Source organism: Chamaea fasciata, unplaced genomic scaffold, assembly GCF_029207755.1.
Source record: "Chamaea fasciata isolate MVZ Bird 193981 ecotype frontalis unplaced genomic scaffold, bChaFas1.0.hap1 SCAF_1, whole genome shotgun sequence".
NCBI classification, from domain to species: domain Eukaryota; kingdom Metazoa; phylum Chordata; class Aves; order Passeriformes; family Sylviidae; genus Chamaea; species Chamaea fasciata.
Window position 1 is genome coordinate 101,472,624 of NW_027094086.1, and position 25,649 is coordinate 101,498,272.

The window sequence follows — 25,649 nt, forward strand, 5'->3', positions numbered from 1 at the left end:
ATCAACTTAGCTTTCTCTTTCCCCCAGCTGAATTCACTATGTGCCATATTCCCAGTGGCTTTCATAGTCTCTAGCATGTGCCAATTAACTTCTATCTTATGTGTGATGAGAGATTTCTATTGAGCTGTTCATTGACACATGGCTTCAGCATCAGTGGAAAGAGTTTGCTTCTGAAGAGTAAGTATAACAGGCCTTGCAGCACCAGTTTTGCTGATGAGGGTTGCTAAGGCTTATCTTTCTTTGCTGCTGCTGTCTCTCCAGCATGCCTTGGTGACTACACTAACAGGTTATAAGGCCACAGCATCCCACTGTTATTCTATTTTCTCTCAATTATAGAAATGCTGTTTTCCAAATCTCCTTGCACCTAACTGAGTTTGTGATATTTTTTCTTACCTGTCCTAATCCTCTTTCTGTATTGAAAATGTTTTCTTGTTCAGAACCTGAATTTTTCTCCTTGTTAATCTTGCTCTGACTTTGTTATATTCCTCTGACTTGCTGTTTGTCTTAGTAAGGACCATTAAAAGGCATCAGAATGTTCCTCCAGATGAACAGTATCCTCAGAAGAACATTGCTTCTCTTGCAGTCAAACAGTGTTCCTCCTACCATTTATTTTCCATCATTGGCAGATAGGCTCATTTTCTGGACCTCTTTTTGCCTGGAAAGCTTGACTGTTAGAGAGCTCTTAAATGGGTTATTTTCATAGCAGCACATTGAGTAAAAGGGGACTGATGTTGCCTCAGCAAAGAAAAGACTTTCCTGAAAAGGGGACCCTATATGTACTCTGCATGCTGCTGATCTGAGCAACACATCTACTTCCACATTATGCAGCTCTGAAGGCTAATTCTGGAGTTTCATTCCCTAAGCTCCATGGGAGAGGTTTAAGTTCTACTTGTCTACAGAGTCTCAAACATCAAAGCTGGAGCACTGGCACCATCACTGCTGGTAGTCCTTGATGATCTCAGCATCAGTTCAGTGCTTTTTTCCTTTTCAGTAACCAGAAGTCCATGAGTGGGGTGAGCAGGAAGAAATGATACACATAAACTCCTGAGAACAGGCAAGCTTATCCTTAATAGCACTGAACAAGAAAAGTAGAAATATACTATGTTAGCTGAGCAGCCTTAGAATACTTTAACATTACAAGGTTTGACCTTTAGTAATGCAAAAATGCTGAGTAATTCTGAAAAGTAATAAGAAGAGAATATGGTAACTTTCTTCAGAAATATCTGACTAGCACATAATTCTGGCCATATTAAGCCAGTTTAATTATTTTTTTATGGAGATGATCTTGGGAAATTTCTGATTGTTAGGAGACTATGCCTTCACCAATTCTTCCAACAAGTCTGAAATAAATCTCTTTTGGATCAATACATTTCTGACAAAGCCATTTTTAAAAAAGAAAGACAGACCTGGCTGGCTTCAAAGGTTTCCCAAGCTGTTAGGTTTGCTGAACCAAGTATATATGCTTTATCTAAATTTTCATACTTTTGTGAGCTCAATTTTTTTGAAAACACTTATTTATCATTCCATCTAGAAAAGAATGGGTTTATCTGGAAGTGTTCCATCGGTGTCATTGCCTTCCTCCAGATGAGGAGAGAGGAGTTTCGAGCATCCCAGTGGTGAAAAGTACCTCATCAGCAACTGTTGCCATGTCAGGCACATCACTGATATTTAGTGTACAATATTTTCATGATCCATCAAAAACCAGTAAATTTCATAGAAGAGCATCAATCTGGAAAATGTTCTGCAAAGCACTAGACTAAGTTATCTTGATGTACTGCATTGCTATGTGTGGCATGACATGAGACTGTCTTAACAGGTGGTGAAATATGTTGTTGGCAAGCTACCAAACCATGCTGGAAACTTTTGGTTTTGTTTCCCCAGGGCTCCATTATATTAGTTCTGTAGTGAAGGCTGACCTGAGTCTGCAGAGAGAAATCCCATCCTTGCTGGACATAAAGGAGCCTCTGGGCGGGCAGCATCTTCACCTCAGGGCATGCTGATCAAATGTAGATGTCTCTTTCTAGCCCCAGCCAATTCCTTTCCAAGAAGTATCTGTGGAAATGTCACAGATCAGTCTGGAGGAGGCAGTCAGGATTAGGCATCATTGCTACTTTGAGCATATGGACTAATTTAGAAGCCAAATTGATAAGACACAAAACCACTAGTAGCCTGTCTTGTAGAAACAGTGATGTAAGTGGAAGGAAAATAAATTAACCTCTTAGCTCTTTGATGCTGTGAGATGAAAAACAAATGAGCTCTGTTAATTTACCCACGTCATGAATGGCTATAATGTTGTCTCTAGTTGGCATCATCTCTGCATAGTTACTGACGTAAATGTAATTCTGTGTTTAATTATAATCCTACAGGCAATCATTGGAAAAAAATGTATTATATCAAATCAAAATGTCTCTTTGATCATTTTTTTCCTAGCAACTCTGACAATTTCTTTTAAAACTTTTATCTGGTTCTTCCTCCACATTGAAGAAATTGCTTTCACTTGCAAATTACCACTGTCTGCCTTCTGTGATGAGAAGTAACCTAGAGATACCTATAATGCTATCAAATAAGACTTATCAACTTCATATCATTCTACTGAAAGGACATGTTTTGCCACTAATGCATTTTACCTACTTAATGCCAAAATCCATCTATTTTATTAAAAATTGGTTCTATTTTATTTTAATCAAGATCAATAGGAAATATTTTCACTGATCTTGGAACTGAGAAAATCAGATACAGCAGTAGGAATATAAGGGGAAATAGCCTGAAAGTCTAGTTTCCTTAAAATCTGTGACCCACTAAAATCGTATCATCAGAGCTGAATAAACAAGACTGCTATCCTGTGGAGCTAAAAAGTAGGAAGATGCATGTGCACTTCAAGGTCTCTTATATTGAATTATTGAATGAAATCTTTATATATGGCCATGTGACTGAAGAGTTTTTTGTTTGATTTTTTTTTTCCAACTGCCAACAGCCAAGAAGAACATCACATATTTGCTCTGATAAATCCAAAATCTTTTGTCTGTAAAGGACAAGGTTGTCTTTTCCCAGGTAGAATTTAAATGTTTGATTAAGAAATGCAACTGTGGTAGCTACAGATAAATTAGAAACTTGTATTTGATATATCTCTTCTTTGCTCAGAAAAAAAAATAGTTTAGAATTAACACAGTTTCCGTTAGGTATCACTGTGGAGGACTTTGGTACAATAAACTGTCTTAGTTGACAGTCTTGCTCAAGGATGAGCCTTAGTGGCCCTTCTATACAGGAGAATGAATTGTTTATTGTATTGTGGCTACTTCCAGCTTAAAAAATTTTTGCGCTAAATGTTTTTGTAGTTGATTTTTAATGTTCCTATGAAAAGATCTCAGAAGCATATTTTTAAGAAGTGCAATCTAAGCAATCACTTATTTTTAAAATAACAATCCAAAGCTAATTTGAAAAGTTTAAAATTGAAGTTTTGTCAATGGCAATTGTTTTGTATTTGATTCTTTGGGTTTTATTCCTTGGAAATACGGTGGAAGAAAGTTTATCAAGTGGCTGCTTAAGCCTTTTTTTCCGTCATTCCTAAGGACTAGGAGTATCAAGTAAATAGACAACAAAAGAACTAGCTGGTCACCAGGTAAATACAGCCATCAGAAGTTAAATCACGTTTTTTGGTAGGGTCTTGAGAGGATGGTCCCCTTGTAATCAGTGCTTACATCATCTGAAAGTTTTATTGAAGATGCAGCACCCCCAAATGGAAATATTCTTGGTGACATTTATAAATTACATCAGACACGACTCATGATCTTACTCAAATTTTGTGTGTTAGTGTAGAATCTGCCATATGTTATCTCAGTACCACATTGCCTGGCAATTCCTCTCTACTTGTAATTACTTGACAGTATCTAAGTTTACCACTGTATTACATTTAGCTTTTCATTCTTGATGCTAATTGGACTTAACTATTTAGTTCATATATTCTTAGCAACATGCTGGATCAACACTGATACTCATTTTATATACTTTTTTAAAAAATCTTTTTATGTCATTTTAAGAGGAAGTTTAGTGGTAGCTGAGTTAGTTTAATTATATGAAATGAGGTAGCTTTTATCCTGTTTTATTTTATTAGGGTGAACATGTTCATCAACTATTTTATACAGTCTTCAGAAGATTACAAAAACTTGAGTATAGAATATTTACTGAGATTCAGTTTCTTCAGTTTTTAAAATTTATTTTATTGTAAATAATACGGACTGTTCACACACACTGATAAATGTTCTCAAACTTAACCTCAAATGTTATTTCTCTGTGTGGGTATGCTAAGAAAAAAAATGCTAGCCACTTGCCTTCACTAAGTTCTGGACTCACTCAAGCCCTTCAGGCCACCACATGTTCAAGATCTTTGATTCCTCTGCTCGTTTTGTTTTGTTTTGTTTTGTTTTGTTTTGTTTTGTTTTCTAATAACCTGAATTCAAATCTATATTATGGATTACTTACCACTTGGGCCTAAAATAAAATACTAGCCACTTAACAGTCCAGATTACCATTCTTTAGCATGTTGTAGAGCCCTCCAAGGCTTCTGTGGAACACAATCCATCTACCCTTCTTCTGTCCACATGGGCCATGAATAGAGTGAGCTATTCCTGTTACTAAAGTTAATTCCTATCTAGAAGGGTGGTAAAACTGAGGCTTAAGGGGGAGGTTAAGCACTCCCTGCTCCTGAGCACAGCCTTCATTTTACCATTAAGAACCATCAGATGCTTTCCAATAACCTGTGTGTTTCAAGTCTATTTTCTATTGTTCTAAACCTAGTGCTATTTACCATTTCCTTACCTAGCCATATGCCTAACCCTGACTTTAACCCAGATATTCTACAGATCAAGATGAACAAGATGTTTAAAATTTATTTCAGCCTGTCCCGAGGTGAGGGTGGTGGAGTTAGAGTAACCGAAATGGAGGGCAGACAAGCCTTCATCCAGCTTTAGCCCTACCTCAAAAACACCCTATAGGTGCTGACGTAACTGAGCAAAAATAAACTATAAACTATAGATTTCTATTGACAAGAGACTTCCACTTTGATACAGAAGTGCACAAACAAGAGCTGAAAGGTGGGTCAGTTTCTACAACTCTCAGCCTGGCCACTTTTCTGTTTAGACTACCAATGATAAACTTGTGAATAGGTTGGTTGTAAAAGGCTGAGCTACACATTCAGTAGTCCATGGAGTTGTATGGGTGGCATCTAAAAGAACCTGTGAGGAATAGTTTATTTTAGCCCCAGTCTGCTCTGCTGTCTCTATATGGAATTGTGGGGATGGGATTAGGATTGTTTTTAGCAAACGAGTAAGTGAACCCCACTTATCTGTGTACATGGCATGAGTTGCAGGACTTTCATGAGGGTAAGTTTCCTTAGCCTCTGACTTGGAACTTTTAGATCCAACCATATGACATATTTATAGTTCTGATTTGGATTGGGAAAATGGAGAAACTGTTATAAATTATCTGTATTAAGATTAAGGTTGGTGTTTGTAGAGGCTAAATTGTACCATTGTATCTTAGTTCAGCTAAACATCTGTATATAAATGGAAAGTTGGAGATAGGATAAAAAATCCCTAAACCATAGGAGGCAAGTGCTGCAGGAGGTTGTTCCCTTCTGAACCTTGCACTATTGGGCCTGAGTGCACATTTGAGAACATGGATGTGCACCACTGATATGGAAAAAAGAGTCTATTATGACAACTTTTGGTGCTGTAGTTTGTTATCTATGTTATGAATGTTCATACTACAGTTAACATGCTTCTTGTTTCAAACATGGTTTAAATGTATTGCCATGATCAGAAGGTTTACCTGGCAGCCACCTCTTTGAAAAGGAAATGTTGGATTTTCAGAAAGCCCCCTGATCTGGATCAAAATCATGCCACAGCTGGGGACAGACTGTTTGGCTCATTGGTGACAAGGAGCAGTGTGAAGGCCTGTGATGATTCCATATGTTAAATGAAATGATTTCTCTTTAAAATTCTCCGTGATACTTATTAATATTTTATGAAGAGGTTGGTGATGAGAGTATGAGGTATGAGGTATGGTATGAGGTCTTTGGGACTAGTTAACTGTCTTAAAAGCAACAAAAAATGCCCACATATGCCAGAAAAATGAACATAGCTGTTGGCAGCAAAAGGCTAGTCTATGTCTTTTTTTCCTTTTCTGATATCATTTTTTTCTGTCTTTCTGCTGTAATTATGTCAAAAGTTCCTCTCACATGCCATTTCCACAGGTGGTGTTGTGTCCGCTTCATGATTATTTTGACCTCCAGTTTCCACTGTAGCAATGCTCACCACCCCTTTGTGCAGCCTGATTTTGTGCTGTGAAGCTGGCTGGGCTTGGGGGAAGAAGGTGATCCGAGAAGGCATATGGTAGCCCTGGAGTTGTACATTCTTTGTTTTGAGAAAAATTGGTTATAAATGCCTATATGTTTATTCATAGTATCTGCTAATTGCAACTGTTTCAATTTTAGGGGGCTTCTGAGTTTTGTTTTGGTTTTGTTTTAATTTGTTTTGTTTTGTCATTAACTGTGCAAATAAATAGTTCCATCAATTTGTAATGGGAAAGCAATCTGAACATCAATCTTTGGGATGGTTCATTCCCACGGTATTCTAGCAAGTACTCTATAAAGATTTGGGAGTTGCTTTACAAGTAGGATGAAGCCTATTTGCAGCTATGTTTAAGTCTTCAGTATTATAATGAACAGATAGCAATGGGATTTAATAGTAGAATGTAGTTAAATACAGTATGAAGTGTAGCTGTGTCAAATAACTTTTGAGATTGCTGATTGAATAGCCCTTATTGCTGCATTATTGTAGCATACTTATTATCCAGTGGATAACAATCTACTTAAGAATTTAATGAGGGGAGCAAAATGAATGCCATGTTTTAAATAAACATCAGCCTTATAGTTCTTTAACTTTTATGATTTTATGTTGAAAGTCATGCAGATAAGAATAATGTTAATATCATTCAATGTAATCAGAAGAAAAACCTAATGAGGTTTTTTATTCCTTTGTCTGAACTGGAGGACAACTTGTAGTGCCAGCAGAATTCTCTCATTCTTTCTTGCTTTGAAACCATGGGATTCTTTGCTAAAAGAAAAGTCGCTTCACTAAAAAAAAAACCAAGCAACATTCCCCCAAGGACTCATACTTGGAAGTATATTTACACACACACACATATACACATGCCATACTCCTGCTGCTTTTTTTTTTTTTTTCACAAAATAGTTTCTTGTGTGAACTTTGGAAATTGTAGAGCACAAAACACCCCCAAAAGTAAAATGCTATTTACGCCTAACTGCAAGAACAGAAGTATTGAAAGTAGCAATGGTTTTGGTTTGTGTCATAAATATTAAATTATTCCTTTTTCTTTTCACTATAGGTACTTCAAAAACTAGGAAAAGCAGATGAAACTAAAGATGAACAGTTTGAAGAATATGTCCAAAATTTCAAACGGCAAGAGGTCAGTTACTTTTTCAGTTTCTTTAATGGTGTCTTAAAAATATATGATACTTAACTTGTTGATTTTGAAGAAGGTGTTGCAGGGTAAGATTTTATTTTTTTGGTGGGTACAAGATTTTGTTCTGCAGCATTCAAAAGGAGATAACAGTTGCATTTGTGCATGCAGAGTACTCAAATATGGGCTGAAAATAAAAGGACATTTGTAGTCATATGTAACAGCATGCTTGAACCGCTTGAGATCAGAGTGTCAGTACATTTTCACCAGTAATTGAGGATAGAACCCAACCTCAACTAAATGGCAGCTTTGTAGTCTCCTTCTTACAAAGAAGAGAAGTATTTACATGATTTAATTTTGTGGATTACTTTCATTGGTGCTATATAATAATATTGGATTTATAAGAGTGACTAGATTAATAGTTTCAAACTGCACATGTGTTGTAAAGCTCCCGGTGGGTGCTGGCGTCTGTGGTGGCAGCGCTGATGAAGCACAACTGAGCAGCAGTGCTCAATTACTCTTAGTAGTGTTAAAAACACAACACAGGAAAGCAAAGATGCTCCAAGGAGTCTATAATCTATTCCCAATGCAATCCTAAATTCTAACCCAAATTACTTGTTTCTTTGTTGGACAGACTTTTTGGCTCTGAGGTGATGAATTTCAATTTATATATAGTACCTTTCTAGTACAAATTGATGCCTACCATGAACTGTAATAATACCAGCAAGAAAATAGTCTTGTTACATAAGTATGAACTGATCTATCTGTTGTCTTTATGAGCTGTTTTTTAGAGCTCCTATAGAAAGGAACTGGAGAGTGAGAACTACTCCCACACATTTTACACAATGTAAAATTTGGCTTGTGTCACTGTTTGCAGTTTCCGCTCTGACTCAGTCCTATTCTACCAATAGGAACTTTCCTACTGGAATAAGAATAGCACTTTCCTCCTTTCTATGTAAACACAAAGCCTGCATCCTGATTGCTAGAATGCTTATTAACTCTTTTGCATCTTATTGTCATTTAGCCTTTATTTTCCTGTCAGTGTAGAATAGAGGGAGGTTTCAAGAGCTACTGAGCTTTCCTCTTCACCAAAGAGAAAAATACTGGGAAGTGAAAGAATCTGTTTCTCTGAGAAGGGTATTTCCTTCCCCAAATTTCTTGAGGTCAGGAAGATGGTGGGATTTAACAGAAGTTTTGAAACCCTACAGAGATGTTATATTTTCCTTTTTCTTCCCTTTCCACTTTTCCAAGTCTTCTTGACTTGACTTTTTGATTAATTGACGTTGTTGCTTATCATTGTTGTCTGTATCCCAGTTGTTTTCACAGCTAGTAACTGTGTTTGTAGAAATAAGGTACATCTCTGACAGGTTTCTTCAGTGTAGGAGCAAATAGAGCATTCCCACAAAGAAACAGAATTTGTGGTACTTTTTTTTTTAGTTTAAAATTCTGAGACAAAAAAAGAGGGAAAAGAGAAAAAGTCCTTTTAAGCAAAATTATGTCGCAAGTATTGGCTTTTTTCTGTCCTTTACCAAGAATTTTCTGTAATGGTGATTTTAAGCTGAAAATCTTGCTTAGGGCTAAGGAGGATATTAGCATTCCTTTCTTTTTATTTTCTCATTCTTTGATGTATATAGTGGCAGTAATAAACAGTAAAGGACCCTGCAGGAACTGCATGATGCTAAATCCTAAATGCAAATGTGAGTTGGGACCAGAGAGGGAATTGGGTAGGGAGGAGTGACTGCAAAGGGAGCTACTACAACTATCATGATGGTCACATGCAGATTAGGCTAAGTCCGCTGACACATCAAATGGGAGACTGTATATTTACTGAACTAGTCATACATGCTTACTGTGTTTTCAAGGAGTTCTGCTGTACTCAATTCTTCAAATACAAGGGGAAAAATGCTGCAAAAGCAATGTTTCTGCCATGTTCACCAATAAGAAGCAAATAAATAGTTTAAATTTTCCAAGTTTTGTCCATGCTTTGATCTACAATTTATTAGCAATGCAAAGGTATGAAGCATTGCAATGTGCATCTGAATAACATTCTTACTGACTAATGCAATGCAGAACTGCTGCCTTCTGTGAGCTCAGGCAGCCATCTCTTCTTGGTTTACATTCAGTCCTGCTTTCAAGTTCATTCTGCAATTCTAGAGGCTTTAGATAAAGAAAAGTCAAATTCTAGATATTAAAGGCAGTCTGGTAGATTTATTCCTGTGCTGAGGTTCACCAAACTGTTGATGTGGGCCATTCAGGAGGCTTGCAAGAACAACCAACTCAGTTAGAGGCTGTCTCATTTTTTTCAGCTCCCTCCAGGATTATTTGTCCCTGTGGTGGTCATTGAGCTAACAAGGCCATGGCAGAGGAAGTTTGAGAGGAGGTCCAAGCTTTACTTTGTTTCTTGCAGTCTCACAGCAATGATTTGTCTGTTCCCTGGCCACCTCAACTACCCACAGTTCATTCTGAGGAGCACTATCACTTCAATTCTATGTCTCCTTGCAAGTTCTTTGTTGCAGGTGATGCTATGTGTGCCCTGGGGATCCTGGTAAGCTGAAAGCTGGGAAAATGGTCTGATTATCTTGTTTGCCTGCATTACTGAGCCTGCAACAACCCTTGAGAGGTCAACTAACCTTAAGTACAGACTGATCTTTTTATTACTACCCTACAAAGATAAAAAATGAGGACTCCCAGTTCAGCCCACTGAAAGGATAACGGAAAGAGCATAGTGCTCATTATCCAGGAAACAGAAAATTGAAAGTCTGAAATCATTGCCTGAATAGCAGATTAGATGGTGGGTCTGTACCAAACTCAGAAGAAGGCTACGTGTAAGGTTATGTGCATGTCATGGTTTGATACTGTCCAAACACCAGGCACCCACAAAAGCTGCTCACTCACCCTCCCCTGCCACAGCTGGGCAGAGAAGAGAAAAATTTAATGAATGCTTCATGAGTTGAGATAAGGACTGGGAGAAAACACTTCAAGGGCAAAACAGGCTCAACTTAGAGGTACTAAGTGAATTTATTACTAACAGAGTCAGAGGAGGATAATGAGAAGTAAAATAAGCCCTTAAAAAACATATTTTTCCCTCTCTCCTTCCCACCAATAGCAGAGAGGGACAGGGTATGGGGGTTTGGTCAGTTCATCACCCGAGGTTTTCTTCCACTGCTCAGGGAGAAGAGTCCTTCCCTGCTACACTGTGGGGTCCCTCCCACGGGAGACAGTACTTTGTGAACTTCTCCAGCATGGCTCCAAATCTCATGAGCAGCAGCCCTGCCAGAACTGCTGCAATGTGAGACCCTCCCGCAAATAAACAGTCCTCCCAAAACTGCTGCAGTGTGGGTCACTCTTCCATGGAGTGCAGTCCTCCAAGGACAGGCTGCTCCAGCCTGGAAGCAGGTTCCCCCTTTCTTCACTGGGTCTCGCACTGGATCACAGCCTCCTCCAGGCATCCACCTACTCTGGCATGGACACCTCCCCCACCATGAGCTGGGGGTGGATCTCTGCATCCCCCGTGGATCCCCATGGGCTGCAGGAGCACAGCTGCTTCACCATGGTCTTCACCACAACCTGCAGAGAAATCTCAGCTCTGGTGCCTGGAGCACATCCTGCCCCTCCTTCTCTACTGACCTTGGTGTCTCCATGTTGTTTTCCTCACATGTTCTCACCTCCTCCTCTTCTCTGGCTAGCAAAAAACTGTGCATTCACACTTTGTTTTGATTTTTTTCTTAAACATGTTATCACAGAGGTGTTACCATCATCTCTCATTGGCTCAGCCTTGGCCAGCAGCATGTCCAGCTTCAGAGCCATCAGAGGTTGGCTCTGCTGGACACAGTGGAAGCTTCCAGCAGTTTCTCTCAGAAGCCACCTCTGTGACCCCCTTACTACCAAAAACCAGGCCATGTAAAACCAAGGCAGTGCAGCAGATCTATCTGGAGAAAACCATCATCTAGTTTCCCCAATCATCCATTCCCATCTCTTTCTGAGTACAGTTGGATAAGAGCCTCTTCTGGACTTGACAACCCAGAGTTGAATTACCCAGATGAATCACCATGGAGAAACTGAATCATCCCATGTCCAGAGACAACAGAGCACAGTTGCTTTGCAGACCCTCAGGACTTTCTCTGTCAAAACCATTAAGCTCCTGCAGCTGATGCCAACAGTAAAAACACTTAGATTTGTAACAATGAATAGAGCTGTTTTTCATTTTCCATTTAAGTTGTAAACTGAAAGTTGCTGCTCTAAATCAAGAGGGTTCTTGTGGAACAAAGAAAATTTATAAACTCTTATATGACAGTATGACACAGATTTTCATTGTATTGCAAGGAATTTCTTGGGATTTAAACATTTATTTTGCACAGCTAATTGTGAATATGCTCAGTCTCTTAATTGACTCTGAAGTTCAGAATGAGAGAAAAAAAAAAAGAATTTCTGCATACTTTTCTCATTTTTCTTGTGAAATTATCATCAAAGGCCAATGAGGATTTACCAGAAATTCCATCTGTATTCTGTTTTTCAAGCAATTGCATCTTATATGTTCTTTTTCTTTACAGGAAATACAGTAGCAATTACCTTTATCCCCATGTATATTTTAATGACTCACAGACATTAAAGGTCACACTTTATTGCTCTAAGAGAGCCATATTCTATTTCATGTATATGCATACTTACCTCTCTTCATTTTTCTTCATGTAGTTGTGAGACTTCTTTTACTTTACATACTACAGTGAAAACATATTTTAGTGCTTAAACCCATAAATATTATGTACTGTGCATGTACACAGAGGAGATAGAACAGTTGCTACTACAAAACCAGCTTCCCATGTCATGTTGTCAGAAAAAAAGCAAAATGTCAAAGGCTGTTGTTGCTAGTTTATAGAATTAGGTGAAAATGAAGAGCTTTTTTAAACTGCTGTTGAGTGATCAGAATCTGCTTCTGGGGACTGTTTTACTTAATGTGCATCTATTAGTAAGAGCTGCTCATTGGGTGTAATTGTTATGGTTCCTGAAAAGGCTTATCCTGTCCAAATCTTCTTTCACACAGGCGTGCTTGGCTGCCTTACAGCTGTGTCACGACATTGTTTAAAAGTTGGTTTGTGAGACAATTAACATTTTTGATGTGTTCTTTTTGCATCAGCTGTGCCAATGATTTTTTAAAACTTATTCATGAATTAAGATACCCAAGATGAGATTCATCACCTACACATAGGTGCCAGATGTGCCTCACAGTGTCCCACCTGGCCCCCAGACATTGCTCCAGAAAAAGACATGTGGCTTTGACCACAGTTCTGTATCATACCTGCTGTCTTGAATACCATGTGGCATCTCCAGCTGCAACAGACACGTGTTTTGGCAGCTGAACCTTGTGCCTAGAGAGTGATCCAGTTCTAGATTGCAACACCTGAATGTGGGTGACTGTGTTTCCAGGAGTTGGGTATTCCCTTGATGTGGGAATAGACAAGACAGAGAGTAAGACAGACTTAATTAGCAGAGCTAGTCTGATGACTAGGATGCTATGGCAAGGACAAACAGAACTTTGAGTTTATGAGAAGATGGGATTAAACTTGCTTAAGGGAAGAGATTCAATCAACTTCTTACAATAAAGATGTTGTAAAATGCATAAGTTGCTGGTATGATCTTTTAATCTAATTATTGTAGTAGAAATTATTAACTTTATTGAACCAATACCTTGATGCTTGTGCTGAACTGGGCAGCAGGCAAAGCAAAACCCATCAGTTTCCTGGGGGCATCTGTGGGCCTTAATGTCTGATCAGCCCTGTCTGGGTCCTCTAATCCTGCACATGGACCCAGGAATTCCATTTTATCTCAGCCCTTGGCATAAGTTACATCATAGACTCATTCCCATGCCAAGGGAACCCCTGTTTCAGCTGTATCTCCTGATGCTCCCATCTGGATCTCTCAGACAAACCCTGGACCTGGTTCAAACCCTCACGAAGTTGTGGGCTGTCAGTGAAACCACTTACCAGTCACTGTCTCTGCCCACCTGTCCCAGACCCTGCAGGATGGCACCCATCGGTGAGGGCATAGCCTCCACTGGAGTAACTTGTGGCTCCTGGTACAATCCCAGCAAATGTGAGGGTTCTGGGTTAGTTGTCTAAATGTTGGCATCTGTTGCCACTTGCAAGGCCCTAGTGTGTCCTCCCTGGTTTCCAGCTGCTGTTCAGAAAAGCTGGTAGGTCTCTAAGGACCAGTTGTGTTTGCTATTTGTGGATGTATCACAAACAGCACTAGATAACTATACTGGAGTGAATGGTTTTGACTACCAGATTTTCTTAATTACTCTCCTGACTCTACAGGTTGCTCTTAAGAGATCTACATTGGTTCTATGACAAGAAGAGACACCCAACTCATGTAGACAGTGATGTCTTAATCTAGAGTTGGATGAAGGACGATTAAGAAAGGGAGTTTCAATGTGTATTACAAATAAATACATTAAATTCAATCTGTGTTTTGCAAAATCTTATTTTCTCTAGGAATTATTACTTATATCATAGATCTATATAACCATCTTTAAACCTATCTTATGTCCCCCATTTAGACACCCCTCATTTTACAGGTCTTGTATGTGGTCTTGAGATGATGTCATAGGTTAATAAAGTTTGGTTTTTTGGTTAATAGAATATTGCTCTGCTAGGACCTTAAAATTCTTTGGAAAGGACAAGGCCCTATCAGGGGCCAGTTCTTGGACTGGCATGTAGTTTTGACCACTCAGAAAATGGAATGCGACTTTTGGTAATACCCATATAAAGCTGATACAAGGTTCAAGACCTCCTTTTCCTCCCGCCTGGCGACCAGGTAACATCGTGGGCCGCAAAGCAGGGCCCAGCTTAGGCCCCACTGCCCTGGGCCTGGCTGGGCCTCCAGGAGCCGCTGTCCATGAGGTGGAGAGGTTCTGCCGGCTGAGCCTCCTTTTCCCCTGGTTGCCGGTGGGGAAGAGGTGGAGGGCTGCTGCTCAGCAGTGCTGGGCGCATGTCTGGGGCTGTGGCAGAGGGGGCTGAGCCATGGCTAGGCTGTGCCCCTGCCCTGGCTGTTGGCACTCCTGGCCCGGGGGGAGGATGGGATCCCCTCCCCACCCTATGCCGGGACCCAGGGAGCAGCTGCGAGCAGCTCACGCCATCAGATCAAGGGTGGAAGAGAAGGCATCCATCGGCCTCAACCCCCACCAGCATGGCCTTGAAATCTTTGCGGCTGCTGTGGCACAGATCACATGAGCACTGCAGGCCTGGGCAGGCTTTAACTCTTTTCCTGACACAGAATGAGACCTTTTTTTAAACTCCAACCCTTCTCAGAGATGAGAGAAAAGGCCAAATTAGAGATATGTAAAGGGACAATATGGAGATCTCAAAGTCAATAAATGAAGAGTGACTTTTTAAGTGGGAGAGATGACAAGTTGCCTGAGTCCTAGGCTGAAATCTCCTGGGAGTTTTAGTAACAGACTGTGATATGAACATGCCAAAGTATTCCTTTAAGTCGTGGACAGTATGAATTGTGGAGATGATTTGTGGATTTTAAAGCAAAGGTATCTGTGATTTACTGAGTGAATATTGAATTAGAAGTTGTGTTTTGGTGATCTCATGAGAGGTTTGAACAGAGGGACATGAGAAGAAGCCCTCTGCTAGTGAAGAAGTGAGAAGACATCTCTGTTCTCTGGGATGAAGAATTTTTTGCCTTCGAAGTTGTTTATCTTTAATAGTCTGTGAGTCTATGGCCCATATGTGTGGTCACGGGAAAGGCTACGTGAATATAGGAGGTTCCACAGTTGCCGAATCTCCTGGACAGCCTGCTACTGTGTGAGTTAGAAGCCACAAGCAGACTCTTTCTCTTCTGGGAAGTTACTAAAACAACAGGAGAGACTACCCTCTCTCAAAGACTGAATGAATGAATGACTATTTTATAAGTGGTACTGACCTGGAGTTCTGAGTTTTGCCTCTTTACATTGCTTGTAGAAAATGAACATTTTGTAATGGGAGAAAGGGTTGGTTTAGAAATTCCATTTGTGGGTTTTTTTTCCTTTCCCTTTGCTTCTCTTAGTATGTGTTAATAAAATCTCTGTTTACTTTTAAGTTGGGTCCTGTTTTGCCTTTTTCTCCAAAATCCTATCTCCCAAAGGTAAAAAAAAGCAAACACTAAATTTAGCGAACATGAAACCACTACAGATGGATTAAAGAATCCAGGCAGTAAACAAAAAGTGTGAACTTTAAAATTACTCTGAATGGGTGACACACTTTCTCCTTAGCTGATGCGCAGATTTTCTTGGTTGTCTGTAGAAACTAAATACTAAAATGCAGGGGATTCTTGCTACTTGTTAAGCCACAACTATTATGTGTTCAGTACAGTTCTGTCCATACAAGACTCTTTTGCTAAATAAAAGGGATACCAAGTGTCCCTGGTAGATATTCCAAAGTAAACCAGACATAGGAAAACACGATCTAGACTAGAGGGAGGGAGCTTTTTTCTGTGAGCCAACAAGTGTTTACATTCAGGGAGACTGAGTCTGACAAGCATTTGGGGTAAACTGGGAGTGTACTTCAGATACTGGATGATCCCTAAGCCAAATACACTCTATACAATGTATACATACAATGTATATAAAGGTACAATGTATTTTGAGACCATGGGAGGAATTTCTCTGCTGATTCCATTCCATCCTGAAATGTGTGTTTAATAATTACCTTATCTCTTAAGGGCCATTTTCCCAAGACAAGAAGAAATTTAATGTACCATTAAATCTCATCTCAACCTCATTCATTTCCAATCAGGCAAGATATTCAGGAAGGTGAGGCCCTCTGTTTTATGCTACAAAATTACCTCTGTGTGGACAGCCAGATGCATTTCAACTGATTCCTCAGTAAAAAAGAGAGAGCAGCTCTCTTGCATCTCTCAGATGCAATGTTTTTCTTTTTTGATTCTGACCACTGATTGCTCCAAATCCAGAGTCCAAACCATTTTCACACTGTGCATGTTTTGATTGCCCCTTGGATATAAACTATTATGCCTCTGCAGCTTTAGTATCTGTACTAATTATTTTCTCCCTAGTGTAGTTGAATGTTCAAAGTTATCTCTGTCTATTTTTAAAGGAGACCTGTACATATTTCTTCACAACCCCTTTGGGATAAATGACCATGGGGAGAGTTAACATAGCCCAGCTCAAAGATTTAAGACATGGGATTGAACATGATGCAGTTCACAACAAACAGTTCTGGACAGTTTTCTACCTGATCTGTTAATACAAAGCTTGTGTACATTATTTACAAATGTAGTTATGGGTATGCAGCTGTAGGTGTAGAGGCACAAGTAGATGTTTAGAAAGTCTACCTTGACATGAAATGTGTATAGATTACTTTTAACCATAGAAGATTCATGCTTCCTCTGCATTCATCTTCCATCTTCCATGCAATTTTTAATTAAAACCATTATTCTGGGCCCTACTTTAAGGACATGAGTATGCTTAAAGGATGATATAGTAACTGTGAAGAACTGCTTAGGGAGGGGGAGGTTTAGTTGTGATGGAAGGTTGTAATTTCACTTAAGGTGAGTGTCACATAATTTTCTGTTTAGTCCTCATCTGAAACAGAAACTGATAGTTCAGTTAAAGGGTTGGTCTAGTGTCTCTGCAAGCACAGAGCTTTCTTAACTTGGGCATTGCTACTAACACAAGGCAGAGCTCCCTGGTTCTTACCTTTAGAGTTGATTTTTTTTGGATTAGTGTAAATTATCTGAGAAGCCTGTTTCATTTGATGCAGTTTACTTCAATTCAACATGCTACTTAATAACTAGAACAACAAAAGTCTTATTTTTCAGCCTTCTTAGTGGCTGGGCCACAAATTTGATGCTCTCCTGGAAGATACTGTTTAAGAAATGACACTCACTTCTTAAAATTTTTAAAAGTTTATTAAACTAGAACAAGGGGCAAAACAAGGCAAAAGGGTGCTTAGCCACAGCCAGGGACACAGCCAGGGGCATGGTCAGAGGCACCACCTGTCAGGGTCCGCAAATATATGCGGGGAACCTGATGGTTCGTTTTAAGGATCTCAAGGCGCAAAAGACACAGCAGAGGACAACTCAGTTTACTCAATCAAAAATGCACCTTTATTTAGTGCCAACAAATGCGATAGTGGGGAGAGAAATAAAGAATAGTGAGAAAGAGAGAGAAAGAGGGGAAGGGGATTATAGCTACCAACATGGAGGGACGAGTCCTCAAGGCTTGAAGATGCCTATAGACGTGATCTTCTCCAGTAGGGTGATCACAAAGCGAGCGGGGGTCTCCAGGGTTTTTATAGGTAACCAAAGCGAGGGGCACAGAGCCAAAGCAGGAACCACCTGTGTAAAGGTTGAATACTCAGGAACAAGCTGCAAACCGTACCTCCGTCATGGACAGACCAGTTCGGACAGGTGGCCTGGGCCTGGTCCCTTGTGCCATTGTTCTTGCATTCCGTTCTCATGGGGCCGCATGCCAGTCCTCCGAGGCTTGGCAAGCATTCCACCTCAGCCAGGCCAGGGGCTCCTTTCAGAGTCTGGGGTCTCAGTCCTCAATCATTGGAGACAGTTGTGAGGCATATCACATCCTTGGACAGACTCTGACACCACCCCAATAAGAGTAACATTCCTTATATACCCTGGGTATTGCATTAGCCTACACTTCCCCTCCCAAAGTCTGCCAGTTCTTTGCCGATCATTGGTGGAGACCTTCTTGCAACTTTATTGGAGATAAGGTGTTGTCATGCCGAGTCCCCCCAGTGACAAGCTTCCCCCATTCTCGGCTTCCTTATGCAAGGGGCATGTGTACACGCCCTCCTCCCACACCACATCTCTAACAGCCCTGATGGCTAGGGTTGTCTGGTGGCAACAGTATGGAGGGGAGAAGACGGGACTAGAGGGAGGACAAGACAGGGCCCAAAAACAACCTGGATCACCCACATTTAACAACAGAATCACACATAAAAAGAACTTTAAACCCCAACAGAACCTCCCCCAACACACACAATATCCATTCCTCATTTTCAAGAGCCAATCACCACACTACCCTTCTATAATACACTGGTATGCCTAAAACCTCTGTGATTCCAGAAAAGGTTGCAAACCAAATTTTTTCAAGTGATGCACTAGATAAATATTTCAAAACCCAAATCTCTTAGAGCTTAAAAAGAAAAAATGGCAATCCACTTCTTTAAGAAAAAGATTCAAGAATTTGGGAGACAATTCTAGGGAATATAAGGAACCTGATTGTTGGGGTTTAGGATTTTTCCTTTTGTTTCTTTCTCTCATGGAATTTTGTCCCAACTGTCACTAAGAAACCATCATGACCGATACTTAAGAGAGACAAAAGAAGTTGCCACAGGAAAGGTGCGGCTCTTAGCTGGGGGGGGGGGGGGGGTTCTTGGAGGGGCAGAGATACCTCAGATTGGGCTGGGGAAAAGGGATCCGGGCACAGCTCTAGCTCTCTTGCTTTCTCGGCTTTGATGGAGGACGGTCAAGTTGCTGCTTACTGGGGTAGATGAGCTTGCTGCCGCTGCTGGCACCCGACCCTGTCTTGCTTCTTCTGCTGTGGCCCCACACCCTCTTGCCTGGCGGGATGCCCTGCGGTTCCAGCTACAGCTGTGGAGTTTCTGATACGTCTTGTTTACCATCCTGGGATCTTGCTCATTCCTGCCATTCTAACTTGCGGCTTCCAAAGTCTTTGCTACAGCTCTTTTTGCTATCCAGAGGGGGTACCGGGATCAGCTGCCCTCATTAGTTTGTAAAGGAAGCCCCTTCTCCATCCCTTTCTGCCAGCTGTGTCCACCATTACCATGTGGAGAGAGATGGCTGAAACTCGCTCCACAGCGCCCCCTGCAGCTGTGGGGGAATCATCCCACCTGCCCTGCCCGGCCAGGAGCCACCAGCATCCCCTGCCGGCTGTGACCGTAACTACACCAGCTGAGGGAAGGCCGTCATGGGGTTTCTGGTTCTGTTTGTTGTTGCTGCCGTTGTGATTGTTTGTCTTGTTACATATAAACTAGTAAAGAACCGTTATTCTTTTTCCCGTATCTTTGTGTGAAAGCCCCTTAATTTCAGTTAAAATAATTTGGAAGGAAGGGGGTCATATTCTCCATTCCAAGGGAGGTTCCCACCTTCCTTGGCAGACACCTGTCTTCTAAACCAAGACACTAATAAATGGTAAAATAGAGTACTCTGACAAGCGGATAGATTTCATATCGAATTACAGATCTGTCCAAGGAGCATTTTTTTTTATTATGTTAAGCTTTTCTTAATGTAATAGTTATTTTTTTTTCATACTACAGAGTTCTGTAAAAGACTTAGCAGTAAATAGTACCTAAAGTGTTTATGAATAAAGAGACAGCACTGCTCAACACTGTGACAAGTAACAGCACATTACAATAAAGAATGTCTTCCAGGTGATACAAAAAATGTTTCCTTTTCAGCTATTTCTCTGATGTCTTAGCAATGGAATTACAAAATTTCGGTATTAATTAGAGCTGCATTAATAATTTAAATTTTTAATTGTTCTTGTTCATGTTATTATTATTATATTTGTTATTAATTACCCTGCGCTCCAGGTTCAAATTTTTCAATGTTCTTGCCTCTCACTAAATTGGAGTGATATATTTGGGTTTTGTATGTCATTCATGTGCTGATCTTTCCTGGGAAAAGGTGTTGTGTTTACATCCTGTGCGTGACATGATAGAAAAATCAAACTCTTCTGACTGGAAAGCTGTAAATTCATGATTCCTGGCAAATAGGTCATCCAATTACAACTTTTGTGGAGGCAAGGTTGTCTTTAATTTCTGAGTGGATGCAATAGTTTTTCTAATCCATCAGGAAACAAAAGCTGGTTAGACAGAAACTATGGGGTTTTAGTTTTCATAATTAACTTTTTTTAGGTCTCAGTCTCACAGCCAGCAGTGCTGTGGCTCTCTTTTTTCTTACTTCCAAAGCTAAGATATGGTTAAATGCTATGAGTTTAAAAGAAAACCAAAACTAAACAGACCCAAGAATCAGTAGTACTGAAAAGGCCTAATGCTGCCGTCAGGGTATTTAAGGCCTGTGGCTGTAGATTGCTAGATCCTGAAACACTGAACCTTCTTATCTCACTGAGTGCATGTGTTATATATGCAGCTATATAATACTGATCATACGATGAGACCAGAGAACAGAAAGGCGATAGGCTAATTGCTCAAAGCAACAAATGATTAATTGGGACATTGCTGTGAAGAACTGTGTTGACTTTCCCCAAAATGGATGTTGGTTTGGATTGATGACATGCCTCCCTTGCTCTTATGTAAAGTTAAACAGGATTATGTAATAGATTTTTGGTGATTTGTGTATTGAGTTTGACCAGGTGAGCTAAGAGCACTGATTTTTGGTGCTGGAGTCTGGGTAGGACACGCATAGTGTTATCAAACAAACTGGTTGTGAGAAGTTTGCTATTGAGACTTTCCTCTGAAGTTGCTTACATCTTATAAAACCCTGACTCGTTTTGCTGACTTAATTAGAATAAATGAAAGAAATTATGAAATTATAAAGGAAGTGTCAGTGCTGTCTTGGGAAATTTTATTTCAGAGGGATACAACATTGGTGAAAAGGCACCTACCTTTCATTCTCCCTCAAGAAGCTACATCTTATTTAACAAAATTCATGGCTTTAATGAAGGTACTTGGAGTAGTGGTTTCAGAGCCACTGGATGTTTTAATTTGATAGACCAGAAAGTAGGAGTGTACGAGTAAACACCCTAAAGGGACAACATTAAATACATAACAAACTTTTAAAAAGTACTTTCTAAAACCTGTATGTGTGTATTGCAAGATGTGCATAGTTAGCAATGCAGTAGTTCCATCTTATGAATTTTAATTAGTCTGTTAGGTGACAAAAGTATATCTGTCTTCATTAATAATGACTTTACTATAGAAAATGTATAGACCAGATGCACGTTTTTCAGAATTCACAGGGCTGAGGGCTTTTGATGCTGATTTCATTTCTGGTATTTTTAGAAAGGTCTGGTTTTATTGCCATTGAAACTGAGAGACTTTCTCTCAAATCCAGTAGTAGCTGGGCCTTGCTCATGGATTTTTCAGTCTCACATCACACAACAATTGGTAATGAGGGAAAAGTCATATGACTCTATCATGCTTAGGTACTTCAGGTGTTTGTGGCTTGTTGGTAACCTAGACTGTAGGAGATGCACATTAAAATTATTCTTTCGAATGAAGTGTCAGAACTCATAACAGCACATTATGTTTTACTACTTTGACTTTTTCTTACACATTTCCCTGAACAGCAATTGCTGATGATGCACAATGGTAACCAAGCACAACAGATCTAACAGTGGTTTAGGATAGGAGTTGTAAAGCTGCATAGCAGTATAGTTATAAACAGTGTTTGAGCAAAGCCCTGACATTTGTGGTGTGCTGCTTAGTCCTAGCGACAAGACACCATGTGTATGAATAAAACTGGACATGAAATCAGCTAAGGAGGCTCTCAGCCTTCCAACTGTGGTTTGCTGCTTCTGGAACACCAGAGATTTTTTAATAACTAGAAGTTGTTACTATATGGCCACCTGTTCAGATGGACCATGATGAAGAACCAAGTTTCTGTACCTTCCATTTTTACCACAATAGCTCAGGCCAAAAAAGGTATGAAGTGAAAAGATAACTTCTGTGCCTTCATGTGACCCCTCACAGTACAAGGGATCCTCCCAGGAGGAGACTGGCATGGATAAAAGGGGAACTTCCATCTAGTTTCTGCCAAGTATTGGCTGATCCTCCTCTTCTTGATCTTATATCCTCTTGATATGAGATCAAGAAATTTGCTCCTGGGTACAATCTCCTTTCTTCTGTGGAAGCATTGACCACTTAATGCCTTGGTCCACAGAAAACAGACAACATCTGTCATCCCCTTGCCTACCACTTGAGCACAGAAGGAAATTAGCTTCTGCTGTGTTATGTAGCATGAAATAATGTGTTGTAATGACACTTGTTCTTAAAGGACATAACATCAAGCTACTACTCCAGAACTTTCAGTTTTTCTTAAGGAATTAAATCTGAGGTTAAATCCACTGATACTCTCCCTGCACATGTCTAGTCCTTGTTTTGATATGCAGCTTTGATTCCAAAGCAGGGGAAGAGGTTGCCTTTCCTTGGAGTCCTTTTCTTGGAGTGAATATGGTCCCAAACCAGAGAATGACTGGGGGGCTAGCTGCTCCTTCACACCTGCTGTTACCCAGCAGCTTTTCAGATACCACCCTGGTGGGTGTATTCCTCTGCCCAGACTTCAGTCTATTAAAAGACTTGAGAGCTATAGGTGACTTGTTTATGATCAAATTAGTGTAAAAACAAGCTTCTGTTTGTTGAATCCATAAACTGAATTCAGTCTGCTTTCTTTGCCCACTCAGGCATTTTTACTTTCCAAATACTTTAATATTTCCAGGAGGTTGAACAGCTGCTCTCTTCTTATAGTGCACTACAATTTGAGAGATGGGGGTGGGCGCTGCTGATGATCCCATTCTAAAGGCCTACAGTTCCCTTCAAGAAGCTGGGAGAAGTGATCTTGGAGTAATCTGGATTGTATTTTGTGTACTGGTGAGACAAGTATTTTTTCAGAACAATTTCGACTTAACATGGCTGCAGCTATGATGGATTTTAAGCATCAGATAGCCCCTAACAAACTGAATTTCTTATGATCATCTGTGTCTGAATGCTCTGAGCATTGAAGTTGCTGATGGAAAATCCTTTACTGACATCAGACATCCTTTGAGTTGAGTTATAACAGCTTATACCTTCTGCCTTCTAAAGTATTCACATGATTCACGTGCACCCTTTAGGTTCTGATTTTCACATGAAAAATATGAGAGAAACTCCAAAGCAGTCAGTCATATTTTGAAGCTGTCAGTCATATTTTGCTGATGATTTTTCCATATGGTGTAGCTGTATGTGAGAAAATGTGACTGCAAGCTGATATTCCTGTAGTTTCCAACTGCTTAGATAAATAATTTGAAAGATACTGGAAACTGGCAAATGTGGACTGTTTCAAAAATTTTCAGGCTATTGAACGTGTCCTGGACAGCATCTTTTTATCAATAAAGTATGTGTGTAGCACAGGTTTCTTTGGAAATCCTAGGAACTGTGACACAAGTCCAACTTACCATACAGTCAGAGACAAAGTAACAAAATCCATTGTTTTCTCTGAGTATTTCAAAGGTTTTTCAAAGAGAAAGAAAAATAATTTTGGTATATTTTCCAAAGAAACAGTCAAGATTTCACAGTAGACTGCAAGATGCGCTAATCAAGCAGAACAAAGTAACTAAAGTTATTGCATTTTAATAGTTATCTACTTGCAAAATATTAAAATTCTAGAATACTTGGGGAATTGCTTGCAAATATAGTAAACAACTTGTGTAAGGGTAGAACTTTCTTCAGGTCTAGACTGGCCTCATTTGAGTGGTTTCCAGTGGAAGTTCACCATTTTTGATTATACTTCCTTGTGTTTCAGATTAGGCCATAGGCCCGGCTGACTTGAACTGCACCTTAGCTGTAAAATATACCTTTCTTTCTTTTGGTGGAGTCTTTCCTGTACAGATGATTGATAAAATAAACCCAGAAATTCTAGCCTAAGGAGTACACTATGCAAACCTCCTTTGCCAGGTTCCCTTTTCATATGAATCTGTTCATGCTTGCAACATGTGACACTATTAATCAGGTAGCTCCTTAAATAGCTTTTAGTTTTTGTTTGACATACTGCATGCATATTTCAAGGCATTAAACATAACTGGCATGTGTTTTCACTTCCATGGGGTTTTTTTTCTTCTTTTTCAGGCAGAGGGTTCCAGACTCCAGAGAGAACTGAGAGGATATTTGGCAGCCATTAAAGGTGATTTTTAAATTTTATATCTTGCTTTCATAAAGCAAACTTTTTTAAAAAATTGAGACAAGTAAGCTTGTTTAAAGTATACAAAGACAAATACAAGTAAGGTTCTCTTTAACCTGATGCTAGGGATTCTGTACCCTCAATGTCAACTCATGTATGTACAGTCTTGCATTCTTGACTGTCCTTTGTGTGCATCCTCCGCTGCCCAGATTCTCATGTTGCATGCATTTTCAGCACCCACAAAGTCTACACACCTTGTTATTCATCTTTGCAAATGCTAGAATATGAAGTACCTCATGCAAGGCATGGGATTTCTTGATCTCCACAACTGTAATATTTCCAGGTGATTACTAGTTGGATGACAAGCTTCCTCCAAAACCACGCTCCCTGTGATAATGTGATTTCTCATCTATTTCTGGCTGCTTAATCTATTTTTTTTAAGTTTAAAAGTCAAATGTGATGTCTCTTGATACTACATTGAAAATCTAAGTAGCAGAAGTTCACTAACCAGTGCTTACATATCAGAGATTAGTAATCAGTCATTTAAATCCCAGTAGACATTTGTAAATCCAACACACTAAACAGAGCACTGTATGCCGTGAAAGAAGAGAAAGTGTTCTCTTTCTCATGCCACCTCTCTTTGGAGGAGTTAGAGGCTAGGGATCATTTAATCTGAGAAGCTCAGTCTTCAGTTACTGGATTAATTAGTAACATTTTTCCTAAGTGACTCAAATATTTTGGCACTTTTAGCTATTAAATAAAGGACCCAATTACCAACAAGTAGTACTGAATGAACAATTGATACTAAATATAAATTTCTAGCTGCTCATCAGCAGTAAAAATTCACATTTCTTAGTACTTTAGTGACTTGCTTTTAACAATTTGTCTTTCTCAGTGATAGCAGCTGAAAACAGCCAAGAGAGAGAAAGCAATCTCTGACTAAGACTAAGACACTAATCCTCTTAAATTTAGTGCTAAATAATGCTTAAAAGGTATCAGTGTGTAAGAAATAATTCTATGTGAAAACCAGCCAAACAAAAAATCATTGGACACTGAAAGTTTATGTCCAGAGGTATGAAAAAGAATGGGAATTCACTGGATTGGTATTTACCTCTACATTCATTTGGTGTATTGTAGTAAACCTGGTATAGATGTAATCAGAGGGAGTAGAATGGATGATCTTAGCCTGGAAATGTCAGATTGAAGCCCCTGACTGAAAAAAGCCAAATACTTTACTGCCCATTTGCCTGACTCTGCAGCTGGATTTGACTGATTTTTTTTTCAGGAATGTG

At 39.7% G+C, this 25,649-nt stretch overlaps 1 protein-coding gene across 5 annotated transcripts in view; it reads left to right on the plus strand.

Annotated features, from left to right (window-relative positions):
* Positions 1 to 25,649, plus strand: part of AMPH (amphiphysin) — a 122,978-nt gene that overhangs the window by 47,577 nt on the left and 49,752 nt on the right. For 4 of the 5 annotated variants that reach the window (XM_066191195.1, XM_066191204.1, XM_066191213.1 and 1 more), the window contains exons 2-3: positions 7,405 to 7,485; positions 24,306 to 24,360. In XM_066191195.1, the coding sequence (XP_066047292.1) occupies positions 7,405 to 7,485; positions 24,306 to 24,360 (136 nt within the window). Of the gene's footprint in view, positions 1 to 7,404; positions 7,486 to 23,053; positions 23,073 to 24,305; positions 24,361 to 25,649 lie in introns of those variants that run through there. The other variant, XM_066191230.1, reaches the window with a different exon arrangement.